Genomic DNA, 13,369 nt, shown 5'->3' on the forward strand with positions numbered 1-13,369 from the left:
TTGAGATCGATCTGAACAATTACTACATCAATCATAGTCAATTCGATAGGAATTTGGTCGAAAAACCAACTCCAATTATCGATGCTCATCCTTAGTTTGGGCGGACTGCACACACATTCTTTTCTATATAAAAGTTGATATATTGATATATTTAGATTGACATTGAAGGGATAGTTGACCAACTAATATTTAGTCTTTGTTACGAGTTTTTTTTTTTTATTTATTTACAAAATTCTTACTATATACACATCTTGCTTTCTAATGACTAATTTAAAAAAAAAATAAAATAATAAAATAATAATAAAAGACGAGCTATAATGGGTTTCTCCTTTCTTTTTTTCTTTTCTTTTTTTTTTTTTTCTAAAAACAAAATTTAGTATTAAAACAAAATATTTGATAGCTGGAATATCTACTATTAGACTTAGGTTGGATATGCATAAAACATGTAATATATTGTTTATTGGGTAAAAAATGAGAGAATCCAAATCTCCATGGAGATATCGGCATAAATTTTTTATGCACTTTTCAAAAAGAATGTAATTAAGGTTAAAATATGTAGGATTTGAATTTGAAGTCTCAAATGGTTGAAAAGACCTTGAGAAAATGGTAGAATTCAAAGTCTTGATATTTTAAACATTGTTTGTTTAATTTTCCAAAGCGTATGTGAAAGTTATACCAATTGGCTTGGGATCAAGTGGGCTAATAGTTTATTTACTATAGTTTTACAACACTTTTTCCTTAAATGGTGTTGGTGCAAGAAATTCGTACACGCCAATCGTCATCGTAGGTTTTTTATGGATTTATTTAATTTGATCTCATTTTTTGAATTGATCCATGTGAGAGTTACTTGTATCGGAGTGGTGTCAAGACTACCACTCTCTAATGTCTAAATTAGTATATTTCAACTAAATACAAAGAATATGGTCAGCTCTTATTTAGAGATTACTTACTTCTTTCTTTTGGAGTTGTCGAATAGAACTATTTATAATTTCGGTAGTTTTAAATAAATAAAAAATAGTATAATGAAAGAGAAATTTCTTGTTCTCCATTCATCTTCTTTTTTTTCTATAGGGTTCGTTCTACCCTCTATTGTCCTAAAATCCAAAAAAAGCATGTAATTAACCTATGTCTAACTTTATTTTTATAAATTTTTAGTTTTTTTTTTCATATTTAGAATTATTAAGAACCTATTTGATAAGCCTTCTAAAAACAGAATTTTGACAACAAGAAATTCAAAGACAAAGTTCTATTTGATGTTTTCATATATGTGTTTGGTAGTAGATTTAGAAATTAAATTTCAATTTAATAATTTTTTTCAATGTGTTTGAAAATATATTTAATTATTCCCTACATACTAGGTTGAATACAAACCATTATTAATTCATTTATGAACTTTTTTATGTTAAAATTGTTCTGTAATTATTATTTTATAACATCATATAATATGTAATATGTAATATATTACATATTATAGTTTAATAGAAAAACAATTGAGTCTATAACATACAATAGTATAATTGTTATTATTTTTATCATTTTTAATATAATTTCTGCATTTTAAAATCTTGAAAAATCTAGATATAATAAAAAACACAAAAAAAAGTTGTTTTGAGAATTTACATTGTTTTGATCACACAATCTGGAGACCGTTTTCGAAAACAGAATTCAGGCTGCCAATAAAACACATATTGACTGAAGTTAATAAATGTGAAAACATAAGACAAAATCTGATTTGCCTACCCACTCTATTATTTTGGTTTCCGAAAAAGTCAGTTAGAATGAAAATAATTGTTCTTTTGGATTATTTGATTATTGGGCTGACATGAGAAATACCAAAAATTTAAAGTTTCATTTGGAAAAATGGCAAAAATGTTTCAAAATGGTAAAAATGGCAAAATAAATTTAAATAATAGAAAATATAAATTGGTAAATGACTAAACTACCCTAAAGACTAACAAATTGAGTATAAATAAACAATGCTTCAGAAACAACTCAAAAACTATAAATACGCTCTATCTGAACTTCTGGAAGAAAAAAAAAACAATTTCAACCAAAAACTAAAAAACAAATAGCATGGTCAAAATTTTAGAAACGGATTGAAAATCTAAAAACTCGCCAATATGGGCCTCACCGAGAAACAATTGGCGGTTGTTTCTTCAATGGATGACCACGATGATGTGTTTGTGGTGCGATGGTAACCACGGGTGACATGCGGCTACTTATAGAACCAGTCAACAATGAGCAAAAGAAGATTTGATAGTTATGCAAACCGAAATGTAGCAGAGAGGGTAATAGTGAGAAAGGAAAGAATGGAAGATTCTAAATAAGGTGACCTAAGATGCGACTGTGGTGATGAGGGTATGCTAGCATAGATTTTAAAAGAGAATTTGTGGAGATATTATGATTACAAGCTTGCTGCAGATGAGAAATAGAAAAGAGAGAAATAAAAGGATGAGATAAGAGTTAGGATTTTTTTAAAAATAGACATTTTTAAATATGTAAGGAAGAAAGTGCTTAATTTTTTTCCACAAAAATTGTAAATATATTGAAACTTTGGAAATAAGTGTTAGGTTTTTTTTAAAAAAAAAATGTGACAATATAAAACAAATCTTATCAAAATAATAAATAGGTATATAAATAGTAATAATATACACATAAAAATTAATATAATAACAAAATGTATAAACAAATAATAAAAAAATAAAACAGAATCTGATAATAAAAGATATATTCAAATAGATATTATTGGAGAAAATTATGAGAATTTATCATTTAAATTTGTAAACACGAAAAATGAAGATTAAAATCGCATAACTTCATATTACAATTACACCAATGTAATTAGTTAATCTCATAACTTCATGTTATAATTACATTGTATTTGTATATGTATATTAGTTAATTTTCAAAGTCCATTGAGGGCAAACTGGAAATACGTTTAACTTTATATTACATTTTGGAGCTGATAACAATATGTTTAAACTAATGAAAAAAAATTTAGATAAAACTAAATCTAGTAACAAAAAGTTAAACCAATTGAAAAAGAGTTAGATAAGTCAAAATTGATAATAATGTGCCCAGAAGGTTGAAGATAGGCTTTGTTTCTACTGAATTACTATTCAAATGTATAGTGTATTTGCAAGATTTACACGTACATTAGAAAATAGTCCACCACCACCATAAAATATTCTCTGGATGTTCCCCACAACCGTGGAAGTTCCGAATTATTGTAACGTCTAACTCTAATTCTGAACAATATTTCATCTTCTTTGGTCGAAAAACAAAGAAAGTTGATTATAATAATGAACCAAAAGAAGATTGACTCAACAAATGAAGAGGAAAAGTGGAAAATCGATAAATCGATGGAGAAAGGAAAAGAGGAAAAGAGAAAAAAAAGTCTAACCTAAATCGATAAACACTTTGTGTGAATAACAAAAGCGATGGGCATTTTTTTTACAATAGTAATAGATATTTTTTTTTTCCAAATGGTTAAAATAATTTAAACCTTCAAGAATATGAATATCCAGCTAATTTATGAAGAATATGTATAAAATTATGAAAAACAATTCAAAGATTAGAATAAATTTGAAATTTGATAAGTCTTTATCACTCTCTAAAATTACTACATTACTACTAATAGTAATGGATAGGCTTCTATCATTTTTGTTAGTTTGTATAAATAGTTTTCTTTATTCTGCTACATTTGAAAATCCTCCATAATTGAACTCATCATATTAGTAATTTACTTTGAAATTTATTATATTAATTAAAATTATTTAACTTTTACAATATAACCAAACAAAATTTCAAGTTTAAAATCCTACCTAATAATATGAAAATTAACTAACCATATCCTAAAATAAACATAACGATTAAAACTTAATTTTAATTTAACTAATTCAATATACCCCATTCTAATGATTTGTTCCATTCAATTCAGCATGCCAACTAATAGTCTGGCAACAACCCTAACATGATGAAAAACCGATTCTTTCTCTGTACTATTAATTGAATTGGGTCGGTTTAATACCATTTTTGGGAGGAATGTTGGATGAATGAAAATAGATATAGACAAGAAAATAATGACATGAAAACTATAATTGTTACATAATAATTGAATTACTCTCCAAAACATTCAAAAAGTTTCCATTTCAAGAGAGTGGATCCAATTTCTTACTAACCAAATATAGAAATTTGGTTTGGTTCACATCATTCTCAAAACCAAAACCATGCCAAAACCATACCAAAATTTTGAACCACCACTGGTTCACACGTGCGTCGGCCCGGGCGGGTTTGTCTGAATGAACCAAAATGGTCGACAAGAGTTGGCCGCACACTTTTCTTTAAACAGTTTTAGGAAATTATATAAAGCATAAAAATTTTAAAAAAATAATAATTAAAAGGCTTTTTGTATTTGGTTTGAGTGGAGAGAGAGGAGGAAAAATAAAATAATTTCTTTTTTAAAATAAAAAATGTAAAAGGACATTATGATGAGGAACCTTCTCTTGTTTGGTTCACAAGGCACACTACACATGTGCCTCATGTGGAGAATATAGCTAACAATTAACATTCATTCTTAAGTTTGTGTTCAATAATTTTCTTTATAAAAAAAACATACATATTTGGTATTGAATAATTGATTAACTTTACCCCCATAAAACAAAAATAGGTATATGTGATTAAGCCATTATTTAACCTTTTCTAATATTTATAATTTTTTAGGAAAAGAAAAACAACATTTTACTTCTTGTATATATTTTTATTTGCATCCTTTATACAAAATATTTTGTTAGCTATGTTTAGGCTGAATCTATCATTTAAAAAAAAATCCCCAAATAGCTACATATTTTTTTAAAAAAAACAAAAATGTATTTTAAAAATAGCAAAAGGTGCATATTTTTATAAAATTAGCATATAAAATGCAAAATACACTAACAAAATTTACAAAGTACACTAAAATAAATTACACTTATGTGTTGTTTTGAGAAAAGAATAAATTTTTTTTAAGTACAAGAAATAGAGTATGGAGATTTTAATCACTATATAAAATAATACCAATCAAGTTGCTTAACATGACCTTGAGAGAAAAGTGTAGGTTAGTTACTACTAAGTCGTGCTCATTTTTGTTTTAAAAAAGAAAAGAAAAGTTATGACAAATTTTAATTGAAAAATGCATATTAAATTCATGTTATCTAAATGTCTAATTAAATATGCATTTTCAAATATAGCCAAAGGTTCAATTTCTTATAAAATTAGCACAAAACAAGTCAAACTCAAAATTCTAAGTGTAATATAAAAAAATTTAAAAAATGTTACATTTATATTATATTTGAGAAAAAAAAATTAAAAAAATGACTGAGGTATTAAGGTCTACCAATTTAAACCTTCAACTTTGAAAAAAAGAAATGTAAGGTACGAATTTTTGCTTTAATGATAGGAATGAAAATTATGATAATTTTTAATTCAGAAAATGCCTATTAAATTCATGCTGTCTAATGTTTGGTTGGTGTTCCTAATAGCCAACCGAACCAATTGGTTTTCATGTATTAATCAATGAAAAATACGGTTCCCAAAAAAAAAAATAAATAAATAAAGAAATAGATTTTTGGCAAAGGAGATTAAAAATTGTTAAAACGTTAAAATACGAAAAGCACAACATTATCATTTACGAATTTGTTGACTTTAGAAATAAAATCTCTAATTCCTTTTAAAAATAAACAGATCCATTTATATTTTAATTGAATTACTCAATCAAATTTTGGAGTGTCCATATCGGCATTATCTTAATTCTAGAGAAAAATTTGATGAAAATTTTGTTAAAATATCCATGAATTTAGTTAGATGTTTCATTAAAAAAATAATTAAATTAAAAAAATAAGCCCCAACTATTTTTAAATAGATTAAAATTTTATCTTTTATGACATAATAGAAATGGATCATTCAATGTTTGACATCTGTCCATAAATCTGAACCCTACATTGATGATTCAACTTCATTTTTTTTTTGTCATAAGAAAAAGGGTAAAAAACTTCAATTTCTGCTTTTTATAAAGAGATCCTCAAATCCACTGCATTTATTTCTCGAAATGCCCAAAAAAAAATCTCGTACATAATTAATGCTTTTTTTTTAAAAAAAAACAACAACAATAAAAATATGAGAAAACAAGTAGGGGAGTTTGGACGTTAAATTGAAATGATTTAGAAACGGTAAGGTAAAAAGTAACACATCAGCCGTCAAGGTTGGGGTCCTCGATGGCGACATGTCGGCCTATCTATTGACTCAACGACCTCCACTCACTTACTCTTTATACGACACGTCGCAATTACCATTCTCCCTTTAACCCCCAATTCAATCATCATCCCATGCTATAGCTACTCGTTGGCTACTGCTCTTTTTTCCTATTTCACTCTTATATACCTATTTAAACCTTAAACTCATTTTTTTTAGAAGAAAAATATATAATTATTGCGTCATTATTCCTATTTTTTTTCATTATAATTAATATTTTCGGTATTTAAAATAAATCCGATCGGGATATCATTTTTTTCCTCCAATTATTTCTCTCTCTCTTCTGAAAACCCATATAATTGCAACCGATGCACGCTAACTCCGTGGACTCTATTTTTTAAAATATTTTTTTATTTTCTCTCTTTTGATATTATTATTATTTTATAAAAGACTCATAGAATAGAATTAGAATGCCCCACCACCGATACAGGCTCAGCCATCTTTTTTTTTTTTTCTTTTTAATTATATACATCAAAACTTCTCTTTGCCTCTTTTCTCCTTCCTTTATTCATATTTCAAAGGGAAAAAAAGACAAAGAAATATTCGATTTCTGGGTCGGCAACCTCTTTTTTTTTTTTTTTTTTTTTCATTTACACAATATTAAAAATATGTCTCTTTCAATTTTCCAAAAAAGAAAATAAAATCTCAAAACTCTGATCAATTTATCACAACAAACATTAAAGAAAGGTAGAAAAAGTTCACAAATATATATTTACAAAGAAAACCTCTCCCCACTTATCTCTTCTTTTTTTTTTTTTGGGTTTTTTTTTTTTATAATATTTTGAGATGTCTTGTTGTGTGGGGGGGTTGCATCGTCCACGTGGCCGGAACAAAAATTAGACTGACACATCTGAGGTGGTGGCAGCGTAGTTGCCGGATCTTGGTTGCCGTAGAAGCTCTATTAGTTTCTCCGCCTGTCCTCATTTTCACCCACAAAAAAAAAAGAAAAGAAAAATCCAATTCTAAAATCAGTAATAAATTAAATTAAATTCCACACCATCATTTTGCCTTAACTTCTTGCTCATGGGATTTAATTATGTGATTAAATTTTAATTTTAGATATTTAGAAAAGATTGACCTAAAGCTTAAAACGGAGGCGCTCCTATCAATTATCACTCAGATTTTTGAAGTCTTTGTTTATTTACTTTAGAAAATGAAATTAATTAAATAAAAAAATAAAGATAGAGCCGGGAAGAAGACTGACGTGGCCGAACAGCCTTCTCTTCCACCTCAAAAACCAAATCCCACATTTTTTAAATAAGGAAAAAAATGAAATGCCACGTCAGTTCTGAGCATAGGTCGGCCTGAGAATAACAGAGAGAGGTTTCGGCCGGGAATCCGTACCTTTTGTTTGGCGCGATTGGTGCCGGATTGTGACAAAGCGACTAACGGCGGAATTGCTCCTTCACGGGCCACCATTGTACGGTAAAGGACACTGTCCTCGCAAATCTGCAGCAAAATCACCGCCGCGATTTCCTTTTGCCGCTGCGTTCCGTCTTCCACTAACTCCACCAGTACCGGAATTCCGCCTTCTTCTACCAAGGCCGTCCTGGCTTCCGGCATCGATACCAACACACTTAACACGAACGCCGACTTATCCACCATGTTTGACCCAAAATCCGCCATTAATTCCACTAGCGGCCTCATGATTCCTGCTTTCACCGCTCTGATTTTGTTCTCTTTAACGGAACATAACGAATACAGAGCCGTCGACGCGTCCTTCTTTCCGCGAAATCCGCCGTTCTCCAACAGATTCACCAGAAGCGGAATCGCTCCTGACCGTCCGATTGCTATCTTGTTCTCTTCCATTTGCGAAAGCCGCAGCAAAGCACAAGCTGCGTTCTCCTTCGCCGTAGAAGTTCCGGACATGAGAGCTCTCACCAAAGGCTTAATCGCACCAGACGCCGCTATCAACTCCTTATTCTCGTCGCACAGCGATAGATTCAAAATCGCCGTCACGCCGTACTCTTGAAGCTGAGGATCCGTACACGATATCAACGAAATCAACGGCCTCACTGCACCGGCTTTCGCGATCTTCAATCGATTCTCCGGTTTATTCTTGGCGAGAAGTCTGATCTCCATGGCGGCTTGCTTCTGCTCCTCAATCGAACAGGACTCGAGGTCCAACACCAGATGCCGAATTAGTTCGTCAGAGTTATCAGAAGCACAAGCAATCAAAAGCCGCCGACTCTGCGACGACGCCGTCGGAAACTCCCCGGATCTATCACTGTTACAGTCGCTAAAAGCCCCAGAACTATCCCCGTTGCTTAGATCATCAAAGCTTCGCCCCATGTAAGTAAAATTCATGGGATTCTCCGTCCCCATCTCCCGAAATAGAACAAAAATCCCCTCTCCCTAGCTGTCTCAAGTAAATCAAATTCCAGTATGAAGAAGAAATCAAAAGAGAAAGAAAGGGGAAGAAATCGAAATCCAATACCCAATAAGGAAGAGAGTTGGCGGGTTTGAATTGTTGGCGTCAATGGAAATGGGAGACCGAGTGAGTAATGAGTGAGTTGGGAACTCGGAGGTTTGAGAGAGGCATTGGGGAAAAGAAAGGGAAGGTTATAAAGGAATAACAGAGAAGGAACACCTGGACTAAGTCTCGGGCAGCGGGCTGACACGTGCACAAGGAAGCACGTGCGAGAGGGAGATGGTGTCTTTAAACGCGTGCGTAGAAGGTTCGGTATTCGATGAAAAAGAAAGAGGTTTATTTGGTTATGGGTTATGGTTATGTAAGAGGAGCCACTTTTATTCTCTCCATCACTATGGACCTGCTTCTCGTTACATTAGTTCTCTCGAGCATAACATTTTAGATAAGGTACCAATATTAATTACAAACTATCCTTTTTTTCAAAATTTAATAATTGAAAAGGAGTAAGAATCTTTCAAAAACTCGCTTATTCCAATGAAAGTCATGTGTCGCATAAATGAAGTTCATCCATATTGAACATTGAACAAATCTTCCAACATTTACTTTTTCTTTAAAAAGCCAATAATAATAATAATCAACTTTAAATGCCATCTTTATGTGAAATCCCATCCATTTCTATACGAGATATTTCGAATATAGAGGATTTCTACCATTGATTACATTAAGTGTATGTTATAGGTAATTTAGATTAAGATGAAGTAAAACCAAGAGAATTATCTTATCTTAAAAAAACCTTAAATTTTCATAAAAATGGACTCAGTGAGTTCTTCCCAAGTGTGAAAAAAAAATTGGGCAATATGACCCAATTGGTCCACCTCCCTCGACCTTCAGGCCGAGGTCGACAAATCCCACCACTACAAAAATTTTCACCTTTCCCCACGCAAAAAAAAAGTCAGACAAAGTAGTAAAAATGTTGGAATAAATTATGTCAACGCATTTTTTTGCGTCGGCATAATTGTCGCGTATCCATGTCAGGAGAAGTTCCTCCCGACGAAAACTATTTTCATCTGCATAAATATCATTTTTTGGCGATGCAATTGCTTACGTCGGCATATGTGTTTTCCCAACGAAATATAATTTGTGTTGGGAAAAACATAGTCCTAAACAACGAAAATTCAATTCAATAGACAGATTTTTGCCAACGTTTATTTGTGTCAGCATAAGTTGTTTATAATTTATATATTTTTTGTAATAATTAAATAACCAATTTTTTATTTCATTAATACCTAGTTATGCACAAACAAAAATTAATCTTCAATCAAATCATTTGGGAATAAATATAACAAAAATAAGTTTATATATTTAAAAATAAGACTAATATTCAATACACAAGTTATAAAATTCTAAGAACAAAGACTGTGTATACAATTAAATTTGAGCTTTGTATAAAATTAAAATTGAGTTTTTCTAACTTCTTACAAATCTCCTATACAAAAAAAAAAAAAGAAAAAAAAAAAGTTTAATCTTCCCTAAGCCAAAATACCCTAATCCAAAATAAGTGAGATACTAAACCAAACTAAGTAATCATCCCACAAAATCTTCTCACAATCTCCAAAAAAAACGATCTTTAAGAATTTACACGAACAACCTGAAATAAGAAAAACTAATATTATTAAAGATTTCTTAAAATTAATAAAGAAAAATGCACAAAAAGATCTTAACAATCACACAAAGGCTTAAACAAAATATTTAAAATGGTTATGAGGAATGATCCCTCTCTCAAGCTACAAACATGTCATCAATGTTCATAAATAAAACATGAACACCACAAACAACCATTTTACTCTCTAAAAAGTGATTAAAAAGGTTATAATTAAGACGTGAACCCTCCCCCACATTACGAGCATGTCGTAAATCCACTTAAACAAATAGATAAACACCCTTTAAATTTCCACAACTATCGAATCCTTACAAATAAGCCAAGAATTTGTTCCTTTAAAGTCCATAATTAGGCTTCAAGATAATCTAAAACATAATTACAACATATACATCCACAACTAACGGATCCCTACAAATAAACCAAGAACTTGTTCCTTTAAAATCTACAATTAGGCTTCAAGATAATCTAAAACACAATTGCAACATATACATCTTCCCCCCTCTCCCCAGCTACGAACATGTCCTAATTCTACCTAAACATCATTTAAACCACAAAGTAGTAACAAATACATAGAAAGCGTCGAGGTGAATCTCTCCCCCCTAAATCCACCTAAATACCTTTCAAGGCTAAACCCGTCATTCAATAGTCCTAGAAGTATACAACTCAACTCTCGGTTCCCTACAAATAAATCCAAGAACAAAGTTCCTTTAAAGTGCACAATTAGGCTTTCAGATAATCTAAAAGACAATTACAACATATACACCCCTCCCCCCTCCCCAAGCTACGAACATGTCCTAGTTCCACATAAATGTCATTTAGACCACAAAGTGGCAACAAGTATACTAAAACACACATATTTAAAGTGGTTACCATACTGCAGGATAACCACAAAATAAACAAATGAAGTTCCTAAATCCACTAAAACTCTCCTATTTGAGATGGCTATCATAACTGCAGGATAGCCACAAACAACCAAATTAAGTTTCTAAATCTACTAACTAGGAACTAAGTTGTCATAACGTACCTAGTTGTTCGAAGGTCCATCATCTGTAATTCAATAAACAAATTTATTCTTTATATTCAATGGGAAATGAATAAAACAATAATGAATTTTCATCATACCATACAAATTCATTTGCAATTGAAGAAAAGATTTCAACCCACAATAATGATTGAAATTGAAACATTCTATACTCTTCTTGTTCTTCTCCATTTTTTCTAAACAAACTATAATTTTTAGTACAACCAATTTATGTAAACAATAAGTAGAACAAACACATAAAATTTACCACTTCCATGAATTGTGCAACTCCATCAATGCACTCTCTTAAAAATCTTTCTCTAAACTTAATCCAATCTTTATTCATCTTGAATCAAATGAATAAAGTGTGATATTTAACACTAGTAAGTAAAAAGTATGAAATTTAATTTGTTGAAATAACTTGAATCTATTTGCTAGGGTTTCGAACAACCTAGTACGGGGGTCTATTCAGATTTTATATTCAGTATATTTATTTATTTGCAGTTATTTACGATTTTGACCCTAGGGTTTAAAGCAGTACGATATATAAACTCTCTAACCTAGAGGCGCTGTTCTTGATGTAATTCTGAAAACATTCTCTCGAAATAATATTGTTCTCCCTCTGCCCATGGACATAGTTAACACACTATTAATGAACCACATATATCTGTGTGTCGATCTTCCCTACTCTACGTTCCTTTTTTGTGTTCTTTAATTATCAATTTCGTAATAAACTGGTATCAGAGCCTTGTTAGGGTTTTTTTCGAAATTCCGCATTTGTTCGACAATTGAAGATGTCTGGTGTGAACGTAAAGATCGACAAATTTACCGAAAGGAACAGTTTTGGTTTATGGCAGATCAAGATGCGATCCCTGCTAAAGCAGTAGGGGCTGTGGGCGTCGCTGACAGATAAGTCAAATAAGGCTACCGTGGATGACGAAGAGTGGCAGACTCTTAAGGAGAAGGCTCATTCAACGATCATGCTATGTTTGGCTGATGACGTCATCATCGAGGTCGCAGATGAAGAAACTGTCGCTGGTCTTTGGTTGAAGTTGAAGAGTCTTTACATGACGAAATCTTTAACCAAGAAGTTGTTTCTGAAGAAACGTTTGTATCATCTACACATGCAAGAAGGTATGTCTCTACGAGACCATCTTGATCAATTAAATAAAATTTTATTAGATCTGCGTAATGTAGAGGTTAAGGTTGATGATGAGGATGCTGCCCTAATTCTATTGACATCTTTGCCGTCGTCTTATGAGACTTTCGTTGACTCGTATATTGGAGGAAAAGAAACTTTGACCTTAGAAGATACAAAATCTACGTTGCTTATGAGAGAGAACCGTCAAAATGCAGGAAGTTTAGTTTCAGAAAGTCAGGCATCTGGGTTAGCTGCTACAGGAAGCAAGGGACATAGGAATTCTGGTAAGCAGAAATTGAATAAGAATAAAAGGTCTTCAAAGTCAAAGGGTTCTAGATCAGATGATATTTGTAACTACTGTAAAGAAAATGGGCATTAGAAAATCGAATGTCCTAAGATAAAAAGAGATCAGGAAAAGAAGAAAAATGGTGACAAAAGGGAAGCATCCGCCTCTGTTACACAAGTTGAGCTTGATTCTGAAGAAGTCGAGATCGATTCTGAAGGAGATCTAGCTTTAATTGTGAATGAACAGTCACATTCTGATGGTGTATGGGTCTTGATTCTGGGGCATCTTATCATATGTGCCCAAAAGAGAGTGGTTCTCAACCTATCAGCAAATAGATAGAGGGAATGTTAGTATGGCTAACGGTGCTGTGTGCAAGATAGTTGGAATCGGCTCATTCAAGATACGAACACATAATGGTGTCTTCTACACTTTAAAAGAGGTTAGGCATGTTCCACTAATGAAGAAGAGTTTGATATCCTTTAGTGTACTCGATAGCAAGGGTTACAGTTTTGAAGGTAAAGATGGAGCAATGTATGTCTATAAGGGTTCTGAGGTAGTTCTGAAAGGCATAAAGCGTAGAACACTGTATTTTCTATTAGGTT

General features: G+C 31.6%; 1 protein-coding gene across 1 annotated transcript; it reads right to left on the reverse strand.

Moving 5' to 3' along the window:
• Positions 1-6,854: 6,854 nt before the first annotated feature.
• LOC120076566 (U-box domain-containing protein 4-like) lies at positions 6,855-8,838 on the reverse strand. The gene is made up of 2 exons (XM_039030433.1): positions 7,633-8,838; positions 6,855-7,202 (listed from the first exon to the last, which is right to left on the reverse strand). The coding sequence occupies exons 1-2, from the start codon at positions 8,611-8,613 to the stop codon at positions 7,125-7,127; spliced, it is 1,059 nt and encodes a 352-aa protein (XP_038886361.1). The 5' UTR covers positions 8,614-8,838; the 3' UTR covers positions 6,855-7,124.
• Between the last annotated feature and the right edge of the window lie 4,531 nt (positions 8,839-13,369).

Source organism: Benincasa hispida, chromosome 4 (genome assembly GCF_009727055.1).
Source record: "Benincasa hispida cultivar B227 chromosome 4, ASM972705v1, whole genome shotgun sequence".
In the NCBI taxonomy this organism is placed as follows: domain Eukaryota; kingdom Viridiplantae; phylum Streptophyta; class Magnoliopsida; order Cucurbitales; family Cucurbitaceae; genus Benincasa; species Benincasa hispida.